We start from the raw sequence: 17,853 nt of genomic DNA on the forward strand, positions 1-17,853 counted from the left end.
CTCAGTTGCTCTCAGGGTTCATTTGGGAACATCTGGAAACAGCTTTGATTGTCACAAGTGGGGAACAGAGTGGAACGGGCATTTAGTGGAGACTAGAGGCCAGGGCGGAGAAGGCAATGGCAACCCACTCCAGTACTCTTGCCTGGAAAATCCCATGGACGGAGGAGCCTGGTAGGCTGCAGTCCATGGGGTCGCGAAGAGTCGGACAGGACTGAGCGACTTCACTTTCACTTTTCACTTTCGAGCATTGGAGAAGGAAATGGCAACCCACTCCAGTGTTCTTGCCTGGAAAATCCCAGGGACGGGGGAGCCTGGTGGGCTGCCGTCTCTGGGGTCGCATACAGAGTCGGACACGACTGAAGCGACTTAGCAGCAGCAGCAGAGGCCAGGGATGCCATTACTCATCCTACAACGCACAGGACAAACCGCCAAAAGAACTATCTGCTCCCAGAGTCAACAGAGCAGAGAAGAGAGACAACATTCCAGGGCCAGGAAGCCGGGCGCGGATGCAGGGGCCAGCCTGAGTACAGTAGCCTGGAGGGCAAGGAAAGGCTGAGGTCACTGCAAGAAATCTGGGAACCTCCAAGCGCGAGACTCTGATTTTTACTTTTAAAACCCTTTCCATATAGTCACGCCCCCGCCCTCCCGCACTCCGCACTGCAGCTGGCGGAAGCCGGGCCACCTCCAGGGCAGACTTCCTGGGCGCGACCGGAAGTCCGGGCGGCCTTCGCGGCGGGCTCGCCCTATGGGGACGCTCGTGGGGCGGGCCGAAGAGGCTGGCGGGGCAAGTCTCGCGAGAAGGGCGACGGCAACGGTGGCGGCAGAGCCGGGCATAACCCTGCAGAGCGGCCCGGCGGGCGGTGCACGAGTGGGCGCATGGAGGGTGCGGGCGACGAGCGGGCGCCGCTGCTGGGCGCGCGGCGGACGGCGTTCGAGGGCCGGCGCGCGGCGTGCGCGGCCGTGCTGCTGACGGAGCTGCTGGAGCGCGCCGCCTTCTACGGCATCACGGCCAACCTGGTGCTGTTCCTCAACGGCACGGCGTTCGGCTGGGAGGGCGCGGAGGCCAGCCAGGCGCTGCTGCTCTTCATGGGCCTCACCTATTTGGTGTCGCCGTTCGGGGGCTGGCTCGCCGATGCGCGGCTCGGCCGGGCGCGCGCCATCCTGCTCAGCCTGGCGCTCTACCTGCTTGGCATGCTGGCCTTCCCGCTGCTGGCCGCGCCCGCCACACGCTCGGCGCTCTGCGGGGCCCCAGGCCCTACGAACGTCCGCAATTGCTCGGCGCCGCCGTGTACTGACGCGCCCGCTCGCTACTGCGCGCCCGCAGTGCTGTCCGCGCTCGCTCTAGTGGGCCTGGGCGTGGGCGCGGTCAAGGCCAACATCACGCCCTTTGGCGCAGACCAGGTGAGGGGTCCGCAGGTGGGAGGCGAGGGGGCGGTATTGGCCACGGACCCGGTAACCCAGGTTACCACCCGGGCTGCCTGCGGTGGGTGCTGGCGAGCGGAGCTGCAAACTCAGGGGACCTCCTTCCAACCGAGGGGCCTTTGGAGTTGAGACCTGGGGGAGGGTACAGAGGCGTTTCTGTACTGGGCATCCGCAAGTGCAAAGGCCCTGGGGCCAGAGGAGAGGGCTGCTCCGGTTGTCATAGCAGTAGCTGTCGTGTTGCAGCACGGAACACATCAGTACACGTATTGTGTACAACACCTACAACACGTACACGTATTGTACGCCTTAAACTTACAGAAGGTTGTCGACAGGTCTGTCTCAGACAGAAAAGAAATGGGGACAGAGGTGGCAGGTCGGGGCTTCGTGATGTGACGCTTTGTAAAGAGTTTGAGGTCTGTTTTGAATACAGTAGGAAGCCTTTTATAGGGTTTGAGCCTAGGGTAATGTGATCTGATTTACGTTTCAAAAATATCCAGTGTCTCTGTAGAGCAGGGGCCTGGCAGCTGTGGCCTGCCAGCCGAATCTGGTCTACTTCCTGTTTTTGGAGAGCCCGCAACTTAAGAATGATTCGTAAGTGGTTTTTTTTTTTTTTCCTTTGAAAAAAAGAAAGTTTGTGGGTGTGACAAATGAAACTGACAGGAAACTCAAATTTTAGCCTCCATAAATAGTTTTACTGGACCACAGACCTGCACCTACCTGGTCACCTATCAGCTATGCTGGGACTGCTTTCACAATAGGATAGCAGAATCAAGTAGTTGTGACAGACTGAATGTTACTTACAATGTAAGCTGCCCTCTCACAGAAAAAAGTTTGCAGTCTGGTATAGAGCCTAAGTTGTATGGAAAGCGCTGACACCAGGCAGATCAGGTAGGAGTCTGTTGCACTGGCCAGGTGAGAAATTAGAGATTTGCACTAGAACGGGGGCAATGGACAAGGAATGAAGTGGTGGATTTAGGACGTTACGGAGGTGGTGGTTGTTGGTTAGTGGCTAAGTCGTGTGTGACTCTTCTGCGACCCCCCCGATGGGCTGTAGCCCGCCCGGCTTACTCTGTCCATGGGATTCTCCAGGCAAGAATACTGGGGTGGGTAGCCATTCCCTTCTCCAGGAAATCTTCCCGACCCAGGAATCGAACCCAGGTCTCCTGCATTGCATGCAGAGAGGGCGCCAGAATTGCCGGCTGATCTTATGCAACAGAGAAGGCTCCTCCTAGGTTTATGGGCCAAGTAGCCATGTGACTGCCAGCATTTACAGAGGGCCTACTGTGCATCAGGCCCTGTTCTGAGTACTTCGTCAGTTCATAGGACGCCTCTGCTGTTACTGTGCTCATTTGGCAGATGAAGAAGTGAAGACTCAAGAGGTTAAATCATTTGCCCAAAGTTACAGAGCTAGTACGTGACTGAGCCAGGATGCAACAACTTGCATCCTTTGAATCTGAACATTAGTCACACCTGTGAAAGGCTGTTATGGTAAGGCGAGTCCTTCTCACGATGCTGGAGATAATAGTTGCCTAATGTCTTGAATTCTTAACCTCCTTCCTCTGCACCATGGAATGTGCTTTACATACCTGAACTCATTTGAATCTCTTATGAATCCTAGACCTATTTTTAAAATGAGGAAATGGAGGTGCAAAAAGATGTATTTCTTTTGTTTTGTAGGTAGTGAGTGGTCACACCATGGTTTAGGTGCAGGTTTGATTTCTTAATGTATACTTTAGCTGAGATGGGCATTCTGTGATGGTTCTGCCAGCTTCCAAGGCCCAGGACTGGGAGTTCTTCATCTTGTGTTTCTGGTTTTTTTGGAAATTTATTTTATTTATTTAGTATTTTTTTGGCTATGCTGGGTCTTCATTGCTGCGCGCATGCTTTCTCTAGTTGCAGGGATTGGGGGCCATACTCTTCGTTGTCCAAAGGCTTCTCACTGTGGTGGCGTCTCTTATCACGGAGCAGACGCTCTAGGACGCCCTGGTAGTTGTGGTGCTCAGGCTTCCGTAGTTGCTTTAGCAGGCAGATTGATAACCGCTGGACCACCAGGGAAGTCGCTCCATCTCTAAAGACCAGGCCATAGGACCAGTGCGTGCTGAGTGTGTAGGTCATGCCCCACGGTACTGAGTGCTCTTCCTACACTATCTTATATAAAACCCCGCAACAATTTCTATCCCATAATTATCCCTGTTTTACAATAAACAGCGGCTTAGCAGGTTTGACCAGCCCTGGTCCACTGCAAGTGAGTGGGGAAGCTGGGTTTGAACCCAGAAAGTCTGACTCAGAAATGACTGCTCTACAGTAGGTAATAGACAAGTGATCAATACTCCTTAAAAGAATGAGTGGTCCCATAGAAGTACTCTAGAAGGCATGACAGAATTTGGACTCTTTTGATATGTAGATGTGGGCATTACAAAGAAATGTTCTGTTCTGCAAGAGAATTGACCCAGTCTCTTCTAACATGACACTGTCATGGAGAACAGATTCAGGGGTATCAAAGATTTGACCACCACACACAGCATGTGCTTTGTGATTGTAACCCATCTTTTTTAAAAGTCATTTATCAGGATGACTGGGATAACTTGATTACAGACCACATAGTAGGTAAAGCTGCATTGATGTTAATTTTCTTAGATGATGGTTTGTGGTCTTGTAGAAGAACAGCCTTATTTTTAGGAGAGTCACGATGAAATCTTTGGGGTGAAATACGATGCTGCAACTTAATAGTTCAGCCAAAAGAGTATTTTGTGTATGTACAGAAAAAGAACTAAGGATATAGATGAAAGCTATAGGTGTGCGTGGTTTACTGTTCTTCCAACTTTTCTGTATGTTTAAAAATTTTTTAAAGTTAAGAAGAATCTGCCTGCCAAGCAGGAGACCCAGGTTTGATCCCTGGGTTGGGAAGATTCCCTGGAGAAGGAAACAGCACCCCACTCCAGTATTGTTTCTGGGAAATCCCTTGGACAGAGGAACCTGGCGGGCTACGGTCCACGGGTTCGCAAGAGTCAGATACAACTTACCAGCTAAACAGCAGCAGCAGCAAGGAGATGGCCATCAACTGATGGATGGACATATGCGGAATATGCTTCAACAGTGAAAAGAGATGAAGTACTTGCTTCATTGTGGATGAACCTTGAAACCATCATGCCGTTGAAAGATGCAAGGCACCCAACACCACATATCATAGGATTCCATTTGTATGAAATGTCCAGAATAGACAGAGCAATAAAGACTTAAGAGATGAGTGGTTACCGGGGAGTCAGGAAATGGGGGAGGGGAAGCCACTGTGAACAGAATCAGGTTTCTTGCTGGTGTGATGAGAAGGTAGAATTGGAAAGCAGTGGTGTGGTGGTTAGACATCTGTGAAGACTGAAAAACACTGAGTGGTACATTTCAAAAGGGTGAATTTATAGTGTGAGAATTGTATCTCAGTGGAAACGAAAATGTTAGTACCCTTCAGCTGGAGTGCTAGCTCTGTGCCAGGTGCTGGCTGGTCTTTGAAGGGGATTTCAGAAGTCTCCCCTCCCTCCCCCGCAGGTGCAGGGAGGTATGGCCAGGAGCCTGCCCTCTAGGCATGAGGCCTGTGGTCTGTTCTTCAGGAGGAGCTAGTTTGACATCTCCTGGCCTGTCTGAGTTTGAGGAAATCTATTTGTATTTTTAAGGATTCTTTTTTTAAATCTTGGCCGTGCCCAGCAGCTTGCTGGATCTCAGTTGTCTTACCAGAGATTGAACCCGGGCCACTGCACACTGCTGAGTCCTCACCACTAGACCACCAGGGAGCTCCCAGGAACTTTTTTGTTTAATTGAAATATGATTGATTTACAATGTTGTGTTTCAGGTATATAGCAAAGTGATTTGGTTATACATTTATACATATCCTTTTTCCATTTCTTTTCACTATAGTCTATTACAAGGTATCGAATATAGTTCCCTATGCTATACAGTGGGACCTTGTTTATCTGTCTTATGTATAGTAGTGTGTATCTGTTAATCCCAAGTTCCTAATTTATGTCACCCCCAACTTTTCCCTGTGGTAGCCATAAGATTGTTTTCTATATGTTGGTGAGTCTGTTTCTGTTTTATAAATAAGTTGATTTATCCGCATATAAGTGATATCACATAGTATTTGTCTTTCTCTGCCTGACTGACTTCACCTAGTGTGATAATCTCCAGGTCCGTCCATGTAGCTGCACAAGGCATGATTTCTTTCTTTTCTGTGGCTGAGTGGTACGCAGAAGGTACCTTTTAGGCTTCTCTATCACTCACGCCTTTGTGACACAGGGCTTCTTCGAAACAGTCTGAGGGAAAGATGAATGGGGTCAGGCTGTGCAGCTCTGAGAAGGAGGCCTTGGCTGGCTTTGGAAAGAAGACTTACACCACAGAGTCCAAGGGCAATGCTGATGTGGATTGTCAGCCCCACCTTTCCCCCAGTACTTAACCTTTCTCAGAGGTCACAATCATTCTTAATGGATGGATCCTGTATTTGAAATAGCAGACTGAAAGAACTTATTTTACAATGAGAGCGAAGATACATTTCACCTAGAGGAAAGAAAAGTTGCCCTTGTGTGTGTTTAAAGGAATTTTTCCAAATCAGCCTACTGTTTGACTCACTGCACAGGATCCTGTTCTTCCAGCTGCTCTTTGAGTTGCAGCCATGGTGTCTTTTGACCAGTCACATGATGGTCTTGTTTGCCCTTGATCTGGTCGGGCGGGAGGCGAGGGTACAGATGGTGATGTAATGTGACCGACATGAAGGGAGGGTGTCAGTCCAGAGCACAGAAGCATGTGATCTGCGGTTTACAAGGGCAGCTTCCCATTTGTTCCAGAAAATTACTGGTATGTGGTTATTTAAAGTAATTTGGGTGAATTACACTTGGAGGTTCAAATAAGTTGATTGCCAAGTTCACCAGGAGGTGTGCAGCACCTCTATAGACAGTGGGAAGGGCCCTGGTATATTTCAGTAAATACATAAGTTGTCTGTGTTAATTTTCGATATTCTGTTTACTGGCCCTCTTCCCTGTTAAGTTTGTCCCCCACCCTAATTACTTGTTTTTTTATCTTTAGTTACATTTTCTCTGTAGCCATTGGCTGCTTAGAATTTTTTCTTCCCTCTGGTTTGTTCCCAGGAGATAACGAATATTTGAGTCCATTTTAGTGACATTTGAATGGATTATGGGGACCTCCGTGGTACTCCAGTGGTTAGGACTCGCCTCTACTGCAGGGACATGGGTTCAGCCCCTGGTCGGGGAACTAAGATTCCACAAGTCACATGGGACAGCCTAAACAAACAAACAAGTGCATTGTGTCCTCAGGGGGAGCTGTCCTTCTTAGAAACATAAGACATCCTCCATACAAATCATTTATTCACTCATTAATTAGTCTTGCCATCATTTGTTCTTGGATCTCTGTTCATTTCTGACGTGGAAGGGAGTCAAGTTTAAGCTCATCCTGACCATGTGAGGTTTAAAACTCAGATTTTCAGTTTTAGACAGTGATTACCAGATAATTACTTAATGCATATTACTTGTTACCATGTTGTTGCTATTTAGTCATTAAGTTGTATCCGACTCTCTTGCCACGCCATAGCATGTTTAATCGGGAGAAGGTGATGGCAACCCGCTTCAGTACTCTTGCCTGGAAAATCCCATGGACGGAGGAGCCTGGTGGGCTGCCTTCTATGGGGTCACACAGAGTCGGACACAACTTAAGCGACTTAACAGCATATTTAATCATTTTGGATTAAAATTTTTTGGAGGGGCACATGATTCTGATTTTGTATTTACACCTGTACTTTGATCTTAAGAAATAGAAGTTAAAATGTCATATCACATAATATGGCTGCAAAAAGATGGTTTTTGTGCATCATAACTGTTTGTTTAGGCCCCCAGTGAGATGACCTTTGTTAGAAGAGAGTACTCTGTGGATCAGAATTCAGATCTGTTACTGGACCAGAAATTGTCCAACCTTTTCTTTTTTTTTTTTTCAAAATCCTTCAAGCGAGGCTTCAGCAGTATGTGAACTGAGAGTGTCCAGATGTACAAGCTGGATTTAGAAAAGGCAGATGAGTGAGAGATGAAATTGCCAACATCCGTTGGATCATAGAAAAAGCAAGAGAATTCCAGAAAACATCTACTTCTGCTTCATTGATTATGCTAAAGGCTTTGTGTGGATCACAACAAACTGTGGAAAATTTTGAAAGAGCTGGGAATACCAGACCACGTGATCTGCTTCCTGAGAAACCTGCATGCAGGTCAAGAAGAAACAGTTAGAACTGAACATGGAACAATGAACTGGTTCCAAATTGGGAAAGGAATACATCACGGCTGTATATTGTCACCTGCTTATTTAACTTATATGTGGATAACATTATGCAAAATGCTGGGTTGGATGAGGCTCAAGCTGGAATCAAGATTGCCAGGAAAAATATCAATAACCTCAAATATGCAGATGACACCACCCTTAAGGCAGAAAGCAAAGAGGAACTAAAGAGCCTCTCGATGAAAGTGAAAGAGGAGAGTGAAAAAGCTGGCTTAATACTCAAAATTCAAAAAACTAAGATCATGGCATCCAGTCCCATCTCTTCATGGCAATAAAAGGGGAAACAATGGTAACAGTGAGAGACTTTATTTCCTTGGACTCCAAAATCACTGAAGTGGGTGACTGCAGCCATGAAATTAAAAGATGCTTGCTCCTTGGAAGAAAAGCTGTGACAAACCTAGAGAGCATGTTAAAAAGCAGAGACATCACTTTGCCAACAAGGTCTGTCTAGTCAAAGCTATGGTTTTTCCAGTAGTCATGTATGGATGTGAGATTTGTGTCCAACCTTTTCATAACCTGTAATGTAAGGACAAGATAACAGAGGTTCCCGAGACAGCAAGACCTGGCAGTTTTTGTACACAATCCAGCATCAGCCTTTAAACCAGGAGGTTTGTTTAAACATTTTATGGGATGGAACTGGCTAGAAATGACTGGCTCAAGCACATTCTCGGGGTGTCATGTAGATGTGAAAAGCCATCTTCGGGGAGGGACGTTCCGGGGCACCCATGCCCACACAGATCGTCTTGTCCGCACCAGGACAGGCCCCCACTGGGTAGCTCGTGAGGAAAGTACTTGTGTAACCTGGTTCTTCTGTGTGTCTGCGTTCAGGGAGTCGGTGATCTTTGAACCTTTCAGGAATCCTGTCCTTATCAGAACTTCTCTTGATTCCCCGAGAGGCTTCCTGGTCTGGAAACAGCACGTAGTTTTAGTTGCACTGTCTATAATTTTCCCCTGGTTCCAGATGTATCAAGGCTTGGAGCTACATGGCTTTGAGTAGAAGTCCTCTGGAAAGTTGTTTAAAACGCAGACTTCTGGGTCCCAACCCCAGAGATGATGCGTGGCTGGTCCTGGATAATAATAGGTCCTGTGAATCTGTATTTTGAAGAAGCATTCCGGGCATTCCCAAAGCACGTGGTCCATGGGGAGCTACTTTGAGAAATGCTCTAGGATTTCTTGGATTTAAGTATATTTAAGAAATCTGTATGTATGGATGTGAGAGTTGGACTATGAGGAAAGCTGAGTGCTGAAAAATTGATGCTTTTGAACTACGGTGTTGGAGAAGACTCTTTGAGAGTCCCTTGGACTGCAAGGAGATCCAACCAGTCCATCCTAACGGAAATCAGTCCTGGGTGTTCATTGGAAGGACTGATGCTGAAGCTGAAACTCCAATACTTTGGCCACCTCATGCGAAGAGTTGGCTGATTGGAAAAGACCCTAATGCTGGGTGGGATTGGGGGCAGGAGGAGAAGGGGACGACAGAGGATGAGATGGCTGGATGGCATCACTGACTCGATGGGCTTGAGTTTGAGTAAACTCCGGGAGTTGGTGATGGACAGGGAGGCCTGGCGTGCTGCGATTCATGGGGTCACAAAGAGTAGGACAAGACTGAGCGACTGAATTGAACTGAAGAAATCTTTAGTAATTGGAAGTGTAAAACACATTTTTTGTCAAGGGACCCTTGAGCTTATCTGTAAACACCATTTGACTGTGCTGCTGTTTTTCCCCCTTTTTTTTTTGGCCGTGGCGTGTGGGATCTTAGTTCCCCAAAGAGGAATTGAACCTGGGCCCCAGAAGTGAAAGCACCAGGTCCTAACCGCTGGTCTGCCAGGGAATTCCCATGTGCTGCATTTCTTAAAGATTATGATGACAACAGTAATTGATAGAAAATTGTATCAATTTATCATACTATTCTACATATATGTGTGTGTGTATATATATATATATATATATATATATATATATATAAAATGGATTTCCCATTTAACGCTAATGATAAAGAACCTTCTGCCAGTGTAGGAGATGCAAGAGACCTGGGTTCGATCCCTTGGTTGGGAAGATCCCCTCGGGGAGGAAATGGCAACCCACTCCAGTATTCTTGCCTGGAGAAGCCCATGGACAGGGGATCCTGGCAGGCTACAGTTGATGGGGTTACAAAGAATTGGACATGACTGAGCATGCACATACACACACATACACGAAACAATGTATATAAAAGCATCATATATGTTTTTCATCCTTGAAGGTGATCACACGGGTTTAAGTCTTTTTCTTCCATGTTATTTTAGGTTAAAGATCGGGGTCCAGAAGCCACGCGAAGATTTTTTAATTGGTTTTATTGGAGCATTAATCTGGGCGCAATCGTCTCGCTGGGGGGCATTGCCTACATCCAGCAGAACGTGAGCTTTGTCACCGGCTACGCCATCCCCGCTGTCTGCATCGGTGTTGCTTTCGTGGTCTTCCTGTGCGGCCAGACCTTCTTCATCACCAAGCCACCCGACGGCAGCGCCTTCACCGACATGTTCAGGATATTGGTATATTCCTGCCGCCCTCAGAAGCGCATCGGGGAGCACAGTCCTAACGGGTGAGTGGCTTTTTCTCATCACAGACTGTTCCACGTGACTTACTAACCACTCTGAAATAAAGTGCTCGCGTCTGTCTGTCCTGTGCTCACCGCTGGGGGGGTCATGGGGCTGGAGTTGAAATGTCTCACAGCAGCACCCGTAGTGAGGTGAGGTGTCCCGTCTCCATCTTAAAGATGAGCCAGAGGCCTGCCTCCTTCCCCGGCCCGCACTTTTTCATTTCTAACCTGCACTTTGACCCTCCTCTCACTGCTGATGTAGACAGAGGCCCCCGACTGCTTAGCTGTGTAAAGAGGATGAAGACAGAGGCTTGCCAAGGGCATCGAAGAGACAGTATTAAACTTGATACATTTCTCTTTATTTTAAAAGGCCCTGACAGTCCTTTGGCTCAGAAACCGAGCAGTTGCTTAGTTTGTAGGTGCAGATGCATGTTCTGCTCCGTAAGCAGTAAGCCGCTGCCTCCCACTTCAGGGCCAGCAGCTGAGCAGGTCAGCGCGGGCAGTACTGCAGTGGTCACGTCAGCCGCTCTCTGAGGAGGACAGGGTAGCAGAACTAAGATGCAGGTAGGGTAAGGCCATCGTCCCGTTTACACGGGACTTCCCAGGGGGAGCACTGTCTGCCCACGACCTGAGGTTTTAAAGCCAAAAGTCCCGGGCAAGCTCTGGTGAAAGGTCGGTCACCCTAGTTGCAGAGTAGTGAAGAAAAGTCCAGAACTTAGCTCACAGAAAGACCTCAGAAATTTTTGGTGTTACTTATTGACGTGTAAATTACATATAATAAAAGACTTCCCTTTTACCTGTACTATTCTGGGAATTATGACAGATTGATTCTGTCAGGTAACCATAGTCAGAATGTAGAATATGTCCATCACCCCAGAGAAGTCCTCGGGGCCATTTGGAGTTGAGCCTCTCGGGGAGTATTTTGATCAAGACGGGGGCATTGAGATGGGTGCTCAGTCCCTGAATCGCAGAGGGACTGCTCAGTCTGGGGAGCCTCCTGCCCCTCCGCAAGGAGGGCCCCCGTTGAAAGAACGTTCCGCAGACTGACCTGCGTCTGTCTGCCTCCTCGTGGCTTGTCTGCCTGTATGCTATTTATGTCCTTGGAGCCATCACAGATGTCTCGTGTTTCTCCCACGTGGTAGATCTGAAGCTGTACCAGAACAGCTCCCACAGACAGCCCTGCCCCTTGGCTCCAGGCTAAACGCCTCTGGTTGCTTTGGCTGTCCCCAGGCGGGGCTCCACAGGCTCCTGAGTGCATTCAGTGTCCATTCAGACTCACAGTGCAGAGCAGCTGCTGGTGGGACCACACTGAAGAATTTTTAATGATTGAAGCCCCGCTGCCTCTGCAGCCGGCAGTAGTGCTTTACCGGGGCCTCGTTTTAATTCAGCCAAAGCGTGGTTTCAGATCCCAGATGTTTAGCCTATAGATTAAATGTCCACTAGCAAAATGTATCATTAAAGTTTCAGAGTGTCTTTCTGGGTGATGCCTGGTACACCTGTGCAGGAGGACACTGTTGCTTTGTGGACATGTGGGTTTTGATGCACAAAGGGCGCGGTAAAGACTGTTGGGACTTGGGAATCGATTTTCCCTTTACGTTGGTTTTTGAAGTCTTCCTTGGCACAATTCAAAGAGGACCAGCTTGCAGAGAAGTTGATGGTCTGGCAAATTCTCTTGACTGTGCTCTCCTTATGCACGGGTTGGGGCTGTCTGATCTTGGGCAGGTCAATGGCCTTGCAGAGACTTCATTTCCTTCTTGTGCAGCTGGAGAGGTCCTCTCTCATAGGATCATTGTGAGGCCTAGTAAGCTGATAAGAGGCCCGTCAGTGGTAACTAACTGATGAGGATGCTTTTGCAGAATGTCTGCTCTAGAAGCGAAGGAAGTGCAGTATCACCCAGCATTCCGTTATTTACTGGGGCTGATTTCATCTGGCCCAGTCCCAGTTTCTTTCTGATCTAGGGGGTCTCTGTTTTGGGTTTTTTTTTTTGGGGGGGGGGCTCTGTTTTGAAGATTTTATTGCTGTTTTAGACATGAAATCCATGCCTGTCAGTTCAGTTCATCGGTGAGTGGAAACAATGCTACACCCTTTCTGAGAGCCTTAACCTCTGCTAGTTGAGGATCTGAGCGCTGACAGCCCCACCTCCCGCCCCTGCTCCTGGGAGAACGTGCACGGCTGCACATGCAGCCTCGGCCGGGGGCTCGGGGAGCGCTGGTCTGCGTGCCTTGTTGTTCGTGACTTGTGGCTCCATGTTGGACCCATGTATGTTACAGAATAATAACATTAACAATGTGTGTGACCTGGGCAAAGTTTTAGATGTGTAGTGACTTAAAATAGTTTTTAAAATACTTTAATGATATGAAAACGTAAGCATTATAGCCAGCAACCTGTGTGCATGACTCTGTGTGTGAAGTGAATTTGCTCTTTGACATTTGAATGTATTTAGAGAAGCGTTGGCGGTATGATGTAGTAATCACTGATAGAGTCTATGTTAGGTTTATAGGGACTTTACGTCTTTGGCCAAAAAAAAGGAGAAGCTATGAATTTTTTCAAGTAAAAGTATGAATGATAATATGCTTGGAATTTAATATTTTCACATTAAGTGTGTTTTTCTGAGTATTTTTCCCCACCGGACTCAGCTCCATAAGGACAGGAGATTTATCTTTTTTTAATGTATGCATGTATACTCAGCACCCAGTTAGAAACAGAATGAGGCATATAGTAGGTGCTCAATAAATATCTGTTGAATTTACTTTTTCTGTCCACAACTTGGTTTAAATTTTATAGTTTTCAGTTTTTCCCTGCTCAGAAAGTTAAGATTTAAAATGTCAATGTTAAAAGACAAAAATTATTCACAGTAGTTGGTGACTCAGTCAAATGGGACAGGAGTTTATGAACTAGAAAGCTGACAGCTACCATTTATGTCCAAGTCCCAGAATTGCAAGCATTCTTAATGGTAATTTATTTCTGGTTTTAGAGAAGGGTATGCAATTAAAACTTTTTCCCCCCCTATTTTATCACAAAGGGCCTTAGAGCGTGTTTCTCCATTAAGAGTGTTTTGGGTTGGGAAAGGTCTTGGAGTTACCCCTGAGACCTGGGACCTGTGCATGTTATAAATAGTGTAGTAAGGCAGGCCAGGGTGAGCGAGTGGGCAGGGCTGCCAGCCCCAGAGCCAGGACCGGAAGGCCTCCTGGTGCCAGAGCCAGCCGAGAGCTCTGGACTGTGACCAGCGGGCCCGAGCATGGAGGGGAGGCCTGAGGGCGGGAGCAGAAGGACAGGTGGCCCTACAGTGACAGGGACCTCAGGCCCTGCAGCCAGGACCGCCTGGGGTCAGATCCCGGCCCGTGCTCTGGGTGTGCTGCGCTGGGCACGTTTCGTACCCTCCGCGCCCTGACTTCCTCCTCCTCGCGGCGGGGGTGGGGGTGCAGCGTGAGTGTCCTGGTGCCTGATAGGGTGGCGGTCAGGGCCCACCAGTGGGCACTCGCTGTCATCTGCCCCCAGGTGACGCCGTCAGGTTATCACCCGGAGCATCACCCCTGCCCCATCTCGGCTCGTCCTTAAGTGAAGAGCCGATGTCTACTTTGCCTTAACAGAGCCCTCCCTCCCAGTCACACCAGTGTGACTGCAGTACAGTAAACCAGCTCGGTTTTGTAAGAGTTTAGTGTTGGTCATCGACTCCTGACATTTGATAGATAATCTAATTTAAGGTCCAAACAATCCAGGGCAGTCGTCTTTTCAAATGCTCACCCAGTGATGTAGCTGATGTAGGTGTCACCAGCTTCAGATGAAGCTGCCGGCTTCCTCCACAGCGCAGGACCAGTGGCCAGCGTGACAAAGCTGGGGATGAGGTCGGCCACCTTCCAGACAGCGCTGGGTGATCACACCGTGACGGCGGCCAGCATTGCATCTGGCTAGGAAGTGCTACCATCTGCCGTTTCTGGACGTCTCCCCATGTTGAGGAGTAATCTGGGTGGCCATATTGGGTGGGGGACAGTTAGTAGGTAGTGGAAGGGGTTTGAGCAGATTGAGTGCAGCAAGCTCATTTCCTATCCCCAAACCTAATTTGTTACCAAATAACTGATTTCTGGGAGTGGAAGAAAACTAATTCCTTCATTTTATTTCCCAAAGTGAAGGCATTGGAGTCTTTCAGCAATCTTCTAAACACAGTCTGTTTGATTCATGTAAGATGTCTCGAGGAGGGCCATTCCCAGAAGATAAAGTGGAAGATGTGAAAGCCCTTGTCAAGATTGTCCCCGTTTTCTTGGCTTTGATACCTTACTGGACAGTGTATTTTCAAGTGAGTTTTATATTCAGGTCTCATTTCCTCTCTTCCCCCCACCGTGAACTCTGCCCCAGCACTCAAGTGCCTGGGTTCCCTGCTTTCTTTGCCATAAGTCTCCAGGATCTTGGAATCTTGCTGTTAGTTACGGACTCATTTTTGTGGACTTAAATGTTTTGAAAATCTTTTTAAAAATGAAGCTAAGAATGGGCATACCTCTGTTTTTCCAGGCTCCACCTTTTAATTTGATTTCTCACTGGGGTAGTCATTACTTCTTTTCCAAAGTTCATCTCCAGACGACTTTTATGGTGACCAAGAGATTGACCTGCCTGTTTTCCAACCTGACCTCTGCGAGTCTCATCACAGAGTAGTCTGGGGGAGGGGTGGCTCGCTGCAGGCCTGTGACAGCTGTCCACATGTAATGACACTGCTTTTTACACCCAGATGCAGACGACGTATGTTTTACAGAGTCTTCATTTGAAGATTCCAGAAATTTCCAGTATTACAACCAATCCTCATACGGTGAGAACAATTGAAATGATGTGAAAATTGTCATTGGGGGTTTACGTGACAAATGAATTTCTCCTGCCAATCACAGATACTTTGTAAACGACTTAGGTTGCTTGAACTAAACATGTTCCTTTTGAAATGAAATTTTTACTCACTTCTGTAACTGTCTTTCCATTGGTTATGTCCTTTACTAGATTAAATTGACTTTGTGGTGGTTATTTAGTCACTAAATCATGTCCCAACTCTTGCAACCCCATGGACTGTTGCTTGCCAGGCTCTTTCCAGGCAAGAATACAGGAGTGGGTTGCAATTTCCTTCTCCAGGGGATCATCTCGATCCAGGGATTGAACCCGTGTTTCCTGCTTGGCAGGCAGATTGTTTACCACTGAGCCATCTGGCAAGGCCATACTAAGTTGCTACTGTCAATTAAGCATGAATATTTGACCTGATTCTTCTTCCCCCCAGAAAGCACAGAAAACCCAAATCACATCCCTTTAGAAATGAAAGCCTTTCCTCAGATCCAGTGTCTTGAGACAGACTATTTTCCTGGGAGGTCATACTTGTACAAATGAACTATTTTTGAAGTAAGCTTTTCCCATTTAGACGTTAGTTGTCAAGCAAGCAACTGCTGGCACTGTAGAAAAATAAGCCCGTGTCTTCTGCATCTCCAAATTCTAGTTTCCGGCAGCCTGGCTGACCATGTTCGATGCTGTGCTCATCCTCCTGTTAATTCCCCTGAAAGATAAACTAGTCGATCCCATCTTGAAACGACACGGCCTGCTCCCATCATCCTTGAAAAGGATCGCCGTGGGGATGTTCTTCGTGATGTGCTCAGCCTTCGCCGCAGGTGAGAAGCCGGCTCCGTTTCTGCTCCCTCCTGCTTCCCGTTGTGGGTGATTCGGAATATGGTAGTCACTCGGGTTCTTCAAGAAGCGTGTGTACTTCAAAGAACATATAAGGATTATTTTATTAAACTGGAGTGGTGTTCATTTTTTGTTATATGAAGTTTAAGATGCTTTCTCTAAGGATTTGCTCTTTTAGGTTTTTTAGAATATGTATTTTCTTTATTTGGCTGTGGGAGCTTTTTGGTTGTGGTGTGTGAACTCTTAGTTCCAGCATGGGATTCTAGTTCCCTGACTAGGGATCAAACCTGGGCCTCCTGTATTGGGAACGTGGAGTCTTAGCCACCTGACCACCAGCGAGTCCTTATTTTTTTCCCTGAAGAATTGTAACCAGTGAAATGCTCTGGGAGATGACTTTTGGGTTGAATCAAGGGAGACGTATTGTCTCCTACTGACTTAGATTTTAGACCACTCGTAATTGCTAGATAGAGGAAATTTTATAAATTAAAGGTGTTAAATAATCCTCAGACTGTGAGTCTTAATGTCAGGTCCATTAATCAGTGTCAAATGCCCTGAGCCCTCTGCGCTTCTGTGTAAAATTTCATGTGCGTTTTTCTGGAGAGAAAGTTTTGTTATTTTTTAAAAATCAAATACAGCTTTAGAACCAGGCTCCATCCCCCAGGAAAAAAAGAAGGCAGTTAAGAACTAATGCCCAGGCATTCTAACATCTATTGGGGGCTCCGTTCTGAGTTCATAATTCTTAGATTTTGAAGTATAAGCTGAACTATCTTGTGCCGATAAGGCTGAGGCGTTTCTGACTTTCTCACCTTGCTTTGGCACTCTTCCTTCATTAATATTTGAAAATTATTGAACCGTAAAATAGCTTAGTTATATAACAAGACAAGAAAAGCTGATATTCCTGAATCACCTATATATCATCTCCGTTAAGAGGAATTTAATGTTAAGCACTGCTGAGGTGGAATTTAATATTCTCTGACAAGGCTTCACTGCAGCCTCCATCCGCTGTCACCCAGGTGAACATATTGATACAGTACTTAACAGATTTACGGAAGTGAGTCTCTAGGCCTAAGAAATCTATATTCTAGACGCTGGGACATCGTGGAGGACAATTAGTTTCTTTCTTAATGAAATAGGTGATTAAAGGGAGGTCGTCTCTGGATGAAGTTCCTGCCATGTGCTAGCCACGTGACCCATTTCCCTTCCAGTTCCGTGCAGGTGGGCACGTAGGCCTGAGCGAGCAGGAGCGGGGTCACAGCAGGGCTCTGGTGGCAGGTTTCCTGATGCGGAATCGGCGGTGGGCAGGGCACCCTGGAGCAGAGCAGTCGTGCTGGCGGGGCGGGGCGCGGGTGTCCTGGGCACTTGCCGTGAGCCCAGCTTCAGAACCTCTTCTCTTCCTGGATGGGAGAGCCCCCCCTCTGTACCCCAGCCAACCAGTCGCACCCCATGGGAAGGTATCCTTGTCAGCTGCCTGTGGGAAAGGAGAGATTGCTAGGTTCCCAGGCATCTTCTAGCAGACTCTGAGTTTGGTTCCTTTAACACACCATCTTCTCTTTCAGTTTCATTTATGGCTGAGTAGCTTCTTCGGGTGCCCTGAGAGCCCTGGGGTCATCCCTCCCGATGGTTTCTGTGCCTGTTTATGTAGGAAATGATGGCAGACGGGAGCCTGTTGAGCGGGTCCAGTTGGGCGGGCAGCGCTGCCATTTCTTTCTTCCTTTTTTTCCTTCTTTCTCTCTGTCTTTCTGATCTTTAGTGTGGCATGTGGGATCTAGTTCCCCGGCCAGGGGTCAAACCTGGGCCCGCTGTGTTGGGAGTGCAAAGTCTCACCCACGGGCCCACGAGGGGTCCCAGTGCCGCCTTCTAAAAGCACAAGCAGTGCCAGCAGC

The 17,853-nt window shown here is 47.6% G+C and overlaps 1 protein-coding gene across 1 annotated transcript in view; it reads left to right on the forward strand.

The window, feature by feature from the left end:
- Positions 1–772: 772 nt before the first annotated feature.
- The window catches only part of SLC15A4 (solute carrier family 15 member 4), a 29,755-nt gene continuing 12,674 nt past the window's right edge, over positions 773–17,853 (forward strand). The window contains exons 1-5 of the mRNA XM_043489014.1: positions 773–1,401; positions 10,029–10,324; positions 14,447–14,615; positions 15,042–15,119; positions 15,786–15,954. Of these exons, the coding sequence (XP_043344949.1) occupies positions 877–1,401; positions 10,029–10,324; positions 14,447–14,615; positions 15,042–15,119; positions 15,786–15,954 (1,237 nt within the window). The 5' untranslated portion in view covers positions 773–876. The remainder of the gene's footprint in view (positions 1,402–10,028; positions 10,325–14,446; positions 14,616–15,041; positions 15,120–15,785; positions 15,955–17,853) is intronic.

Source organism: Cervus canadensis, chromosome 1 (assembly GCF_019320065.1).
Source record: "Cervus canadensis isolate Bull #8, Minnesota chromosome 1, ASM1932006v1, whole genome shotgun sequence".
In the NCBI taxonomy this organism is placed as follows: Eukaryota; Metazoa; Chordata; class Mammalia; order Artiodactyla; family Cervidae; genus Cervus; species Cervus canadensis.